The sequence below is a fragment of the Mytilus galloprovincialis genome, chromosome 7 (assembly GCF_965363235.1).
Source record: "Mytilus galloprovincialis chromosome 7, xbMytGall1.hap1.1, whole genome shotgun sequence".
Taxonomy (NCBI): Eukaryota; Metazoa; Mollusca; class Bivalvia; order Mytilida; family Mytilidae; genus Mytilus; species Mytilus galloprovincialis.
The window spans coordinates 18,013,161-18,028,689 of record NC_134844.1 but is presented as its reverse complement, the minus strand read 5'-3'; the positions used below and the strand labels follow the sequence as shown (position 1 = coordinate 18,028,689).

Sequence of the window (15,529 nt, the reverse complement as noted above, 5' to 3'; positions counted from 1 at the left end):
TGTTTCACAAAAGTATTTAAAATATATCATGACATTTTTCATTCCCTTGCTAAACAGTTTCCTTCCAGAAAAACACAATAAATATACGACAATTGCCATTAAACACACCACAAAGGAGTTATTGACTAGACAAATTACAATGTTGTACCATCTGCTAAATTAGAAAAAAAAAAACACTTTGCATTTTATAGTTCCCCATAGACAGTATTTTGTTGCAGCCAACAAGTTATTGAATTTTTACAGACACATATAAATATTATTCAGTTGCTCAAGTTAATTGTGCAGTGTTTCACAAAAATATTTAAAATATATCATGACATTTTTCATTCCCTTGCTAAAGCAGTTTCCTTCCAGAAAAATTTGTTTTTTTAATATCTTTAATGCAGAAAAAACAGGAAAATTCTGAATTATTCCAAAGCTGGCATTTAATTATTAAATGATTATTTGATAAGTTATGTTATGAAGTCTGAACTTGGCTCTTAAAACTTGGTGGAGTTGATTTTCTTGAAATGGGAATGGTACTGATTTATTGTAATGTTTTAAGAAGAATCAATGATTAAAAGGCTGGGCTGCACACCATGTTTCTATTAAACAATGACAAACAGACTATAATGAACATTTAACTCATTACAATTTGAAAGCTGATAACCTTCAGCAACATCCAATCATTATCATACATCCAAATGACAAACTTATCATTGCTTAATGTTAGAAGATATTTGAGAGACTAGAAGATTAAGAGAAATATCTATGCTAATCCACAACTAATCCTTATAAGTTTATGTGTAAACAGAATTGATATAATACAAGAAATGTATGTCTATATATTGTATATTAAATGGTTCATCTATATTTCAGATCTAAATAATTGAGGAGATTATTGGGAGCTGTCATCAACACTTTTAAGAATATCTCACAAGATAATCAGTGACTTATAATACATAAGATAGAAATCGACCTTATGCAAATGAATATCCATACATCTGGTAACCTATTTTTGATTGACAACATCTCTACAGAAAGTCTGTTTGAAAATTGGGTTGTTATAAGAACCCTACAAAAGAGACCAAAAGTTATCCTTATTACTTTTTTGAGTGTTCTAAAATCTATCAGTCTTATACGTTTATACATATACATGTACTTGAATAAGGTGGATTTCTATACAACTCATATAATAGATAACACCCAAATGTACAAATAATGACAAATAAAATTTGGAAAGGATATTTTAATTTGGTACTAGCCAATACTGCAATGGGATTAAACAATTGTATGTGTGTAGTACAATCTGCCTTCACTTCTGCCTCCATACATTAACAAAAGAGCTAGAATTTCTATCCTATCTAAAACCATTAGTAATGAACAAAATAGTAAAAATGTGTTTAAGGTCATTTACTACCAAAAGGGTTCATCCATAGATCTCTGTCAAATTGGTATTCCTGTAGATTTTGTATTTCTGGTCATTTTTGCTGTTTACAGTTTCTACCTGTATCATATTTTTCATTTTAAAATATCAATGTTTGCTCAAACAGTAGCGTTATTAACCTAGAGGTTAAATATCAGAGATCAATTCTAATTACTTCTGGTAATAGACTTTATGAGGACTTCTGAGAGAATTGGCTATTACTTACATCTAATATAAGACTTTTAAGGACATCTTCTGATAAAAATGATGGTCTCTGACTAGCTTCAGTTATAGTTGTAGTAGCACCTGTTGAAATATAATATATATATATGACATACACTATATATAAAGTCAATCTAAATTATTAGATAGGAAACTTTCCTGACCCCTTATATTTACAACTTCTTTTAATAAATGTAAAACCTACCTATAAACTTTATAAAATATACCTGCAAGTTATATCAAAATTATAATTCCTAAACTCAAGAGGGATGTGCCTTTGTTGTCCCAACATGCATGCAAACAATCATTTTTTTATTTTTTATCCTTTATTTTACTTTTTGTGTCATTGGGTTGCTGTCTCAATGACATACCCACATCTCCTTTCATTCACATGTTCTATAAGTCAGACTGCAAACTCTTTGTCAGACAGAATTAAATATTTGATTTTTTTTAGAATGACACTAGCATACTGTAGATTTTTAAATGCTGACCTCTCTGAATGTCAAAGTAACTATTTACGTGTTAGATTACTATTTCAGTAACATTCTTTTGATTTATGTATAAAATTCCTATTTTTTCACTAAGACGTTTTTGGTTTATAGACAGCAGCTGTCTAATTTGCTTATAAAAGTTATGTTTTATTTCACTTTTTGTTGATCACGTCTGGTATTGGTTGGTTAGGTGATTTTATTCCATTTCATCCTTTGACATTGCCATCCTTAAATTATATTTATTGTATGCAAAATATGTTTTTCCATTCAACCAGTATGTAATTTGAACGCATGTTCATTTTAAAATGAAAATGAGAATACAAGAAAACCTGAACATGCTGAAACATGAGACTTTTAGTAATCAAAAGTTTGATTTAAAAAAAAAATCTGTGTAAATGGAAAAATGGAAACTTAATTCTATAACATATCATTGTAAGCTTATACTGATTACCAACTAGAACTTTTCTTAGTAAAGTCAGAGTTTGTACTCAGGTGATGATTGTACTTATTACAGTATTTACAGTTTTTGTTAGATTGAATACATGTTTTTTTTTGGTTTTTATTGATATCAATTACAAACAAGATGTCTCTTACCAAATAATGCATCAGAAGCTTATTTATTTACTCAGTTATCAATGGAACTTAAAACATGTTGGTGAAATTCAATAATTGGTAATTTTACTGTTAAACATCCCTATGTCATTTTCCCTTATTCATGTAACTATAATAGTACTAATGGCAGGGATTCCTAGCATTAGTGACGGTTTTATATCATTTTTCATAACTCTTTTTAATGCTTGTTTTAATCCCAAAATTCCAAATTCTTTAAAAATATTTCCATTTTTCTAAAAGTGTGTGTGCTAGGGCCAAATTGAAGAGTAGAACAATGTCAACAATAGCCGTTTATTGTTTTTGTCCTTGGGTTGCTGTCTTCTACAGGATGTACACCCCACATACTATTTTATTTATACACCTTATATTTTCTATTATCATTAACATTCAAAATTTTATTAGAATTGAATAATAATTTTAAAGAGCATTAAGGTATCATTTTATTTGAATGTTCCATTATGAAATTAATTATTAAAGAAACCTCTATTAAAGTTTTCTATCAGTCATCTGTTTTTGTGAATATAATCTGAAGGATAAAGTGAGGTATAAGGATTACCCTTTATCATCATTGGTCAAACAACCTTTTCTTATCACCAGTAGATTTTATTTAAAGAGTCTAATTAAAATTTGTATTTTCCTAATTCGTTGAAAATTAATTTTAGGCTTTTTTTCTGATCAAGTCAAGTCTTCCAAATAAAATGTTTATTGTTCATGCTATTTCAATTTATTTTAAAAAGGATTGAAACAAGTTCCACACCAAAAATTCGATTGGAGATTTCTACAGACAATGGGGCAGTATCAGACCAAGGTTAATAAATAGGTTTTTCATGTTAGCAAAATATTTTCTAGAATTAAAAATGATGATATCCTCATGGTATTTATCATATAAGAGGAGTTCTAACATTTCCCTACCTCTGCTAAAATGTACCTAAAAATATAAGTTTTACCTCTGAGTGATTTAAGATGTTGGACGGCCATTCTAAGTACAGTTAATTTGTCTAATTTACGATTCATAGCATTACACATAGGAAGCAAGGAAGATAACTCTGTAATGTAAGCATTCATTTTATCTCGCCTTCTCTTCTCAATCTCACTGTGATTTTGTCTGAAAATATAAATAAATAATATTTATTAAAAAAATAGTTTCAGCTTGTTTTGAAAAACAAATTTGGATACAAACAGCATTCAAATACTGATCCTACACAGAAAAGCCTAGTTTAAACTGATACTAGAACTACTGAATCACACTATAGTGAGAGGAAATAAGAATAGGACAGGGAACATGTACAGGAAATGACAAATTGCATCATTTCTATTATTAGCAAGCTTTGGTTTCTGTTATTATTTCTCCTTCACCGAAAACTATTGCAATGTAGCATGTCTCTATGTACAAATTAATTATAAAACAAAAAAAAAAACATTGAAACATGAAACTTGGTCAAAATGAATGTATGACATAGGTAGCCTTGCTTTAATATCATGATTATAAGAAACTATTGTTCTATTACTACAAAGCATAACATAATGAGCAAAAAACGAGTTTAAAAATAAAGTGAGCCATGCTGGAAAAATGAACAATTAGTGGTAGTTTTCTGTCTGTTGTTCTGATCATAATAAGTAAAGCTTGTTCAATTAATTCTGTAAATGGAAATGACTCTCCATTCATAATAAAAAAAATAATGTATTTGAATTATTCTCTTTGTTTTAATTCTATTTTTGTTTGTTTAACAAAATATGTTTTAATGAGGAGACATGAGTGTTACAAGTTGATACAGGGCCGTAACTACATTGAGGCAAATGAGGCAAATGCCTCATGTTGGAAATTTCAAAAAAAAAAAAAAAAAAAAAACTGAAACAAGATTGTCTTAATTCATATCAACCTGAATTGTTTTCACAGAAAGTGTCTTGCAAGAAGCAAGTTCTCTTCATTCTCTGATGTCGCCCCTGCATTTTTCTCGTGATCAATGAGTCATCCATGTTTCTATTTTACTTTTAGTTTTCAGAGTTGATGGTCTATTGTTTTACTATTGTGTCCCGGGTTTGTCTTGTGTTCATTTATTGTCCTACTTTATAACTATAGTCTGCAGAGTGTTGATTTTCATTTGTAAAGTGTGATTTTGCAATGTTGCATGTCCACCGAAGACATTGTACGAGAAAATATTTTAAGAATATAAAATGCTACTGGACATAGAAAAAAAATGTCGTTTCTACATGGAGTTGAACTTGATATATCAAAGAATACAAAACTGGCTCTTTTTTGTAGATAAATCTAGATAGCTGACATGGTTTAAATCAAAGTAAAACCACCAATTTCCCGGTATCAAATCATCTTTAAAAACGTCAATGTATTGCCATTTGACCTTTTACATTGAAGGGTTAGACTTGCATGAAGTCGTTTTTAGACCCTTGAACAGAAAATAAAAGAATATGAAGTAAACGTGCACATGACCTTATATCACACAAAGTCAATGCATAGAAAAAAGACAAATGCTCAATGGCCAAATTTTTTTTTCATGTTCTTCATCTTGATAGTTGATGGAGGGTCTTCGACAATTAAAGAATCATTAATACCGTAAAACAAGGTCAAGATGGTCCTTAGTGTTGACTAAAGCAGTACTAGTATACTTAAAGTATTATTCTGCACTGTCACTATATTTAAATCTAGTCATAAAAAAATCACCAAAGTCTGAATTAAGCGCAATACAAGACAAGAACAGACAGACATAATGATTATGAGAATTTAGGGTTTTGCTTTATCCTACATATCGGTCTACTTTTAATGTTGTCCCTGTAAAACCTAAAAGTCTTAAATTGCAATGAATCTATGTTTTAGCTTTGAGACAAGAATATTGTCGAAAGAAATAGCTAAAAATTATTTGCGTTTCAATCACGGTAAAAAAAAGAGTCTGGGAAATGCTCAGAATGCACGATTTTGCGTTATTTTTCTCAGGGCTTCTGGGGGCCTTCAGCGGCCCCCAGACCCCTCGCTAATTTTTTTTCGCCTCGCTACGCTCGGCGAATATGTTTTGCCTCAATATTAAAAGAGGCTAGTTACGGCCCTGTGATATGAATATCATTAAAGAGATAACAAGAATGTGTCCATAGTACACAGATGCCCCACTTGCACTATTATTTTCTATGTTTAGTGGACCGTGAAATTGGGGTAAAAACTCTAAATTAAAGTAATTAGCATTTAAATTAGAAAGATCATATCATAGGAAACATGTATACTAAGACCCTGTTTACACTGACAAAAAAGATCGATCTTTGGTACACTGTAAAAGGGTAAGACAGATCTTTAATCGGACTAAAAGTCTACCTCTATAGGTGGTTTTAAAAAGATCCACCTTATTTGAATCGATATTTTTTTGGTGTAAACACTTAGATCGATCGAGACCGATCTTTTTTCAGGTGAATGTTATATTTTCAGATGAAAATAAAGGTCATGCAGACTGGTTCTTGTTTTAATGTGTGGTGTAAACGCACTGGATTAGATCTATCTTGCTTCTGCAATGTAAACGCGAACTGGTCTTTTTAAGATCAATTCAAATAAAGATTGATTCAATTTTGTTGCCAGTGTAAACGGGGTCTCTCAGTTTCGAGTTGATTGGATTTCAATTTCATCAAAAACTACCTTGACCAAAAACTTTTACCTGAAACTTGCACTATCATTTTTTATGTTCAGGGAACCGTGAAATTGGGGTCAAAACTCTAATTTGGCATTTAAATAAGAAAGATCTTATCATAGGGCACATGTGTGCTAAGTTGATTGGACTTCAACTTCATCAAAAATTACCTTGACAAAAACTTTAACCTGAAGCGGGACAGACAGACCAACAGACGGAAGAATAAACTAACCATGCAAGAAACAGACCCACAGACCAGAAAACATAATGCCCCTCTACTATTGTAGGTGGGGCATAAAAATAATTAACTTCCAATTACATTGTAATTATTTGAAATTTTAACCAAAAAAAGGGGCTGTATTGGACCTTCAAAAAGAATCGAAACTTTTATGCAACTAATAAAATCAGCTTTAATTTTAAGTATTTGTCTTTTAGTAAAAAGATTCTCTCTCTCTATACCGTAAATTATATGTAAATAATAAGCAATAAAAAATCTTATAAGTATGCAAAACCCATTCAAGGACTAAGAGAAAGAAACTCCATATGCAATTTTGGTGATTTTACCATGTTTAATTAAGGTTAAGAGCTCCATATGCAATTTGGTGATTTTACCATGTTTAATTAAGGTTAAGAGCTCCATATGCAATTTGGTGATTTTACCATGTTTAATTAAGGTTAAGAGCTCCATATGCAATTTTGGTGATTTTACCATGTTTAATTAAGAGCTCCATTTCTATTAATTGGTTTGAACTGGACATAACCTGGGTGGAAATCATTTCCCATTTAAATGATGTTGATTGTCACATGTCTCATTGAGTTAACAAAAGGATCTCACTAATGACCAAAATTAGATATATATAGTTAGAATTTCAAAAGTAATTTACATTTCTTCTCAAAGCTTTTTTAAAATTGATCATGATCTTTAGGCTAGCGACAATTACATATATATTTAATGTTAAATAGTAAAAATATAACATTTCTTCCTTAAATGTCATTGTACTAAGAGGCTCTTTTTCACATGACAAAAACCTATTCATCATTTTGAAAGGAAAGAAAATGAAGAGAAATTTAAGGACAAGATCAATACAAAATACTTTATGTACGATTTATGAAGTTGAAATACGTCTTGATTTACAGCTCTTCTACCTATACAAATGATCTTGGATTTCTCTTAGGATTTTCATCTAGTAGAAAGTCTTATTCAATTAGGGGCATCAGAGACGTATTATCTAATTAATGAGGTAATACTGTTACATCAAAATTGAAGATAACTCTCAGGGTATTATTGCAGTAAACTCGTCAGGGTAATATAGTAGTATATTTGTCAGGGTAATATATTGAATTCTCATGTACTTCTGATTCAGCAGGGAATTAGCACAATACTTTTATTCAATCAATACTTAAATATTTCATTCAGAGGTGAAAATTCTTTAAATCAATGTCTACATTACCTAATGCCCTAGTTCATTAGGGAGTTTGGGGTTTTTAGTATTGATGTCATGGACATTAAAAAGCAGGTTTATCCAGGTCAAAAACTAACTGCAATAAATTGCTTCGCTGAGCGCAGCCTGATACGACCACAGAGGTCGAACCCTGACATTTGGGGCAAATTTGGACACAATATTCAAGCTTGATACTGTCTGAATTTGGATTGCGATCAAATTTTTGACATAATATAGGTTTCTGACACCAAAAAAATATGGTCAAAGATCTTACAAATCTATTGCGTAATACTGAGCAATTGAAAGTTCTTCTTTCATCTTGAAACTTTTCAAAAATTTGTAAAAAAATATGAACCCCTCAAAAAAATTGGGAAAAAATCCCCCCCTCCCCCAACTTTTTGAATACCTCCTTGGAGCAATTACCCCCAAACTCAGTCTAAGCCTTTGTAGTATGAATGAATGAATGAATGAATGATTTTATTCTCATAAACTAGTACATATAGCTACAGAGATAATAACAGTTCATATATAATACATATTTTTGTTTCGCATGTGTAAAAATAAATAACAATATAATAATATTACAGTTCCTCTAACCAGGAGGACAGACTTTCAATGATATATATCATATAAATCTACACAATTTTTTTAGTTCTACAACATTTTCAGATGAGAATACGTTTTAAAGTTCATTCTTATGTTGTACTGTTATACCACTGTCCCAGGTAAGGGGGAGGATTGGGATTCCGCTAACATGTTTAACCCCGCCACATTAATTATGTATGTGCCTGTTCCAAGTCAGGAGCCTGTAATTCAGTGGTTGTCGTTTGTTTATGTGTTACATATTTGTTTTTCGTTCATTTTTTTACATAAATAAGGCCGTTAGTTTTCTCGTTTGAATTGTTTTACATTGTCTTATTGGGGCCTTTTATAGCTGACTGTGCGGTATGGGCTTTGCTCATTGTTGAAGGCCAAACGGTGACCTATAGTTGTTAATGTCTGTGTCATTTTGGTCTTTTGTGGATAGTTGTCTCATTGGCAATCATACCACATCTTCTTTTTTATATTAATAATGTTTGCATTTTTGTTACAATATGCAACCTTGTATATCTTTAGTCTAACCTTATGTCATAACATCTTTAGTATGAAAATTGGCCATAATATCTTTAGTCTGAGCTTATGTCATAAGAGTGCATACGCTGAAATGTCTCGCAATCTTTAATTATGGAACGCCATGACTGTCTTCTGATGTTGATTGTTGAATATGTTTGGAGCTTAATCCTTTATGTTCAGTAGTATTTATATTATGTTCAGTAGTTTTCAAATTATGTTCAATAGTTTTGACGTTATGTTCAGTAGTTTTAACATTATGTTCAGTAGTTTTGACATTATGTTCGGTGCTTTGGTTATTATGTTCAGTAGTTTCATTATTATATTCAGTGGTATTTGAATTATGTTCCGTACTTCTGACGTTATATCAGTGTATTTTTCGTTATGTTCAGTACTTTCGACATTATGTTCAGTAGATTCAATATTATTTGCAGTACATTATGTATTACCTTCAGGGGTCCCGGTTTCTTTATATTTGGTAGATTATTCATTATGTTCAGTAAAAATATCAGTATTATACTCGGTTCAATGAACTATATGTTCAGTGGTTGTATCATTATGATGATGCAGTAAAAGTCAGGAAATCAATAACGAACATTGATATTTTTGACGGACGTTACCTTTACGTAAAGAAATGAAAATGGAAGAAATGGAAGCAGTATTAAATCGGATTGGTTAACGTTCCCACGTTGGCAAATATAGTTTTCCTAATACTTATAATTAATTTTTTTTCAAGTAGTCACTGAACCATGAAAATGAGGTCAAGGACATTAGACATGTGACTGATGGAAACATCTTAACATGAGGCATCCATATACAAAGAATGAAGTATCCAGGTCTTCCGCCTTCTAAAATATAAAGCTTTTAAGAAGTTTGCTAACGCTGTCATCAGATCGCTATCCGTATGTCGAGCTTTCTGCAAATAAAGTCACAGGTTCACCAATAAAACCGTAAGTGTGACCCAAGGCCTTCAACATTGTCTCGAGATCACCATATAACATTACATACCTTAAGAAATCTGTACATCAGCCGAGTAAGTGTCTTACCATTACAATGTTATATACTTAGATATTTGTATATTTCACCATAAAATATAACATCTTATAGATAAGCATTCTCACTATACCAGATTTACACACCTTGAGAACCCTACATCACCAGTTGTACAAACCTTGAGAACTGTACATAATCAGAGTTACCTACCTTGAGAAACGTACATCACCCGAGTCAACAGATTCATCTTCTTCTTCAAAGTCATTAAACATTGACCTGAAAAAATTAAAAAAAAGGTAACATTAATGAATAGCTGTAAGTATATATATGTAAAACAGGTATAATTTATTTGAAAAGTTACGTAAAGTTGTATAATGAAGTGTTATTGATAATTTGTAATAAAAAATTTATGTGGTTTTTTTTTTTATGTAAAGAGTTAGTGCAAAAATAAATGTATGCAATGTGTCTTGTCTGATGCAATTCTAAATATGTGGAAAATTTTATTATCTATTCTTAGTTTTTCATGTATAGAACCTATAATTTTTATTACACTCAAATTAAAGCTAAAAAAATTCATGTTACATAACAGGATTTTTAATTATTTTTTCACATTTGAAACTTGTTTAATCCATGACTTTTTAAATTACAAAATGAGAGCACTTGAAATAGTATAGTTTTATGATATGCTCCTTAATCATTGCATCTCATTTTGATTTTTTATGTTTTAAAACTGACAGACAATAAAATGGAGATAGCAACACTTTTGCTACATATATAAGGGGCAGATCTAGCCATTTTAAAAAGGGAGGGTTCCCAACCCAGGACAAAGGGGGTTCCAACTATAAGACCCCATTCAAATGCATTGATCGGCCAAAAAAAAGGGGGGTTCCAACCCCCGGAACCCCCACCCTGGATATAGCATATCAATCCCAATTTACAGAATCTAAATAACTACAGGTATTGACTCATTGTTCCTATACCAAAACTAAAATAGGGTTATTGGTTCAATTTCCATAGTTAGAACATTTAAAACCAATTGCTGCTTTATGGTGTACGCTCTTGGAAATATCACCCAGACAGAAAGCATTAAATTCTGAAACAACAAATTCTACTTTGGTTCAATTTTTCAGATTCTTTGACATGTTCCTTTTGTTTAACTAAAAAAAGTATGCAATAACTTTATAGTTATTGGAAATCTTTAAGGTCAACAATTTTGTATTTAAAACATATAATAATCAGGTGCTCCACAGGAGCCCTCTTCTCGGAAGCCTGAGCAAAAACCCTTGTTCCGCGATAGAATATTTAATAACAAACTCAAAAAGACATATAATGTCTCGAATTTCAACTCGAAATCTTAATTAATCTAAATGAGACTTAAATTCGAATCTTACTCAAACGCTACCTCAAGAAGTGACTCAAATTCAAAGTTGTAACTAGAACTCTGCCTTTAAATGTGACTCAAACTCAAAGTCCAACTCCAAACTCAATGCTAACTAGCACTTTAATTCTAAGCATGACTTGAATTCGAAAACTAACTCAAAGTTTAACTCAAACAGTAACCCGAAATTTTAATTTGAACACTAATTAGATCATTCAAGGCACATACAACATGGGAATCTATCTAAAAATAGAACAGGTTTTTCCGAATTGGTCACATGGTTTTACCTCATCAAGTAATGGGATAACCACATCAAAGAATGACAGGACCACATCAAAGAATGACAAGACAACATCAAATAATGAAACAAACAAGTAGTGTAAAATCGTCAAATTTTAAAACATCGTTAAGTAGTGTCAAAACCATATAAAGAATAGACAAAACATCATTACGAATTAAAAAAAAACACATCATGTAATGAAACAACTACATTATGTTAAGTCACATACACAGTAATGTTAAAACCACATTGACTAATGACATAACCATATTAAATAATGGTGAAACCACATCGAGTTATGACAGAACCATATTGAGTAATGACAAAACTATATCAAGTCAAAACGAACCATATCGTGTAATATCGAAATATCATTAAGTAATGACTATTCCATATTGAGTTATATTAAAACATCATTAAGTAATGTCAAAACCATATTAAGTAAAGACAAAACAACATCAAGTAATATTAGAGTTCCACATAAGACAGCTGTGGCGTTCCATACTGCCTGATGTAAAATTTTATTAGTGCCTTTCCACAAAATTTTCATGACTTTTTATTTGCTTCAGTTTCTTTGGAACTAATTTTGGATTTGGACCTTTCTGGTTTGTTTAAACCTTTTTTAACTTACTCAGACCCTTTTCTTTTCTTGCTGGGTGTGTGTGTTGCCAACTCCATATCTGGAGGGTACAGTTCACAGGTCAGGGGTGAAGGTAACACTATGTTATTGTCAAACAGGTTGTAGTCTGAAAAGAACAAAAAGATATTTATTTGAAATTTAATTAAATTCTCTCATAAAAGAGTAAGCTAACTTCTGACTAAACTGTCCTAAAAAAAATAATGGTCGTCTCATTTAATCATCTGAAACTTTGTCTTTCTGCAAAGCAATGTGTATTCTCTGTAAAAAAAAATGAAATCATCGAATCCAGCCTGTGTTGCTTTATAGATGGATCCTCTTTTTTTATCACCCTTGAACTAAAGGTTTAAATGGCTATAAGGTTGACTTCAAATACTGTAAATTCAGAAATTATTGCCAAAATTATTGGTTTTTATTATTGCGAAAAATGCCACAAAGTTGTGAACGCAATAATTCACTCACATTTTGAAATATATTCTATATAAATTAAACAGGATTTGTCTCAAAATCGTAAAATTTAAAATCACATTTTAGTCTTAAATGACAAAATCGCAATAATAAATGCACACAATATTTTCAGAATTTACAGTTCACAAAACTTTACAAATGGAACTTGACCATTAATGGACATTAAAAAGCTACAATTTCATAGGGCTCTTCACGGTTAGTTCGGCCATATTGGATTAGGGGCAGATTTTTTAGAAAGAGGTGGAAATAGTATGAAAGTATGGGAAATCCTGTGTGTGTTTCCAAGCAACTGCTCTGTTTTAATGATGTTTTCCCATATTTTTCACACCATTTTAAACTCCATTATGAAAATCTGCCCCCTATCCAATATGGCCAAACTAATCCTATTGTTCATAATGATAGACATGTTTTAAATTAAGCTAACTAATTGTTTTATACTATACAAATATAGCCTTTGTATATATATGAGGTCGATACAAGGATATATTGACCTGAAAGAAGTACATTGACTGAGGACAAAGTCTGAGGTTGATATACTTCTTTGAGTCGATATATCCTGTATTGACCTCATACAAATAAAATTGAGAATGGAAATGGGGAATGTGCCAAAGAGACAACAACGCGACCATAGAAAATAACAACAGCAGAAGGTCACCAACAAGTCTTCAATGTAGCGAGAAATTCCTGCACCCGGAGGCGTCCTTCAGCTGGCCCCTAAACAAATATATACTAGTTCAGTGATAATGAACGCCATACTAATTTCCAAATTGTACACAAGAAACTAAAATTTAAATAATACAAGACTAACAAAGGCCAGAGGCTCCTGACTTGGGACAGGCGCAAAAATGCGGCGGGGTTAAACATGTTTGTGAGATCTCAACCCTCCCTCTATACCTCTAGCCAATGTAGAAAAGTAAACGCATAACAATACGCACAATAAAATTCTGTCCAAGAGAAGTTCGAGTCTTATGTCAGAAGATGTAACCAAAGAAAATAAACAAAATGACAATAATACATAAATAACAACAGACTACTAGCAGTTAACTGACATGCCAGCTCCAGACTTCCAATTAAACTGACTGAAAGATTATGATTTCATCATATGAACATCAGGCACAATCCTTCCCGTTAGGGGTTTAGTATCATACCATCATAACATATATGAGAAGAACATAACCCGTGTCATGCCAACAACTGGTTTTTTAATAAATGTGTTTAGTTCCGATGCAAAGACCCTATAAGTGAATCAATATTAACGCCAAAATATGCAATCTTTAATGACCTGACAACAGTATCGTAACTATATCCCTTCTTAATAAGTCTATTCAAAGGTATTGTTAGTTTTTGAGGTGAATACTCACACCTTTGTGCTTTATAAAGAATATTTCCATAAAAAATTGGATGTGAAATACCTGAACGTATAAGAAGTCTGCATGTTGAGCTACATTTATGAATGATGTCCTTATACCGATGATAAAATTTAGTAAATGTTTTAACTAGTTTGTGATATCGAAAACCCTGGTGTAATAATTTTTCAGTAATACATAAATTTCTCTCGTTAAAATCTAAAACATTGTTACATACACGAGCGAATCGTACAAGTTGAGATATATCAACACCGTAAGATGGTGACAAGGGAACGTCACCATCTAAAAATGGATAATTAACGAAAGGAAATGAAAAATCATCTCTTTTATCATAAATTTTAGTATTCAGCTTTCCGTTAGTGATATAGATATCAAGATCGAGGAAAGGACAGTGGTCATTGTTAGTATTAGCTTTATTTAAAGTAAGTTCAGCAGGATAAATTTCTTTAATATACATATAGGACTCTAAAGTGCTTAAGTGCATTTTGCATTGTTCAGAATATAATATATGACTCTATATAAATACTACTTGCACCTTTCATTGCAATGTAAATTGTAATGTGCTTTTATCTCGTATAAACATGATCCTCTTTTACATTAGATTTCTTGTTAATTTTTAAGATAACTTAAGTTCCCGAATCAAATTAGTAATTCCAAAATGAAAAAAAAATTAACAGTAAAAACCATTACAAAAATTCATAAATTTGAGAAGAAAATTAATAAAACAATCACAAACTTTATTACATAATCTTTATAATGCTGTAATAAAAAGGCCATCACCAACTGAAGTCAAATTAAATTTCACCATTTGACTGTGAGATTCATGACAGCTTTTGCAATAATTATGACTTCCCTTTAATAATTTATATTAAAAATAGTTTTTTTTTGGAGTAAAAAACAGTGCAAGGCTACAAGCTATTGAGAAATTGGATAAACAAGAGAATAAGGGGGAATCTTAATTTCAGGAAACTTCAATATTTTATTAACTTTTGAAATTCAACATGGAATATTTTAATTTCAAAGATAGAAATTAACCTAATTAATTTTTAGGAATATGAAATAATGTCCTTATCAATTTTAGGGATTTTACATATTTGTTTTTGTAAATTGAGAATCGGGTATGTTTTCTTTTAAACAAGGATAACTGCATTTCCTTTATATTTCTTATTTAGTCTCTCCTCATCTACAAGCAAAACTCCTAATATCATTAAAATCCATATTGATACAGGAACTCACTGTAAGTAATTACTATCATTCTGGAAACAATTAATATCTTCTTATTTAATAAATATGACGTTACACTTCTATAATGATATTAATATGATCATGGCATATGTAAGAAGTTTATAAATATGACGTTTCACTTCTTTATGATATTAATATTATCATGGCATATGTAAGAAGTTTAGTTAACAACTGAAGCTTGTAGGTTCTTTACAGATTTTTCTTTCCATTTTAAGTTAAATGAACTTAATATATTGAGAAATATTAAGTCTTG

At 30.9% G+C, this 15,529-nt stretch overlaps 1 protein-coding gene across 3 annotated transcripts in view; it reads right to left on the bottom strand.

The window, feature by feature from the left end:
• LOC143082449 (basic helix-loop-helix ARNT-like protein 1) overlaps window positions 1–15,529 on the bottom strand; it is a 75,769-nt gene that overhangs the window by 23,141 nt on the left and 37,099 nt on the right. For all 3 annotated transcript variants that reach the window (XM_076258111.1, XM_076258112.1, XM_076258110.1), the window contains 4 exons: window positions 12,191–12,305; window positions 10,112–10,177; window positions 3,678–3,835; window positions 1,632–1,711 (listed from right to left, as the gene is read on the bottom strand). In XM_076258111.1, the coding sequence (XP_076114226.1) occupies window positions 1,632–1,711; window positions 3,678–3,835; window positions 10,112–10,177; window positions 12,191–12,305 (419 nt within the window). The remainder of the gene's footprint in view (window positions 1–1,631; window positions 1,712–3,677; window positions 3,836–10,111; window positions 10,178–12,190; window positions 12,306–15,529) is intronic.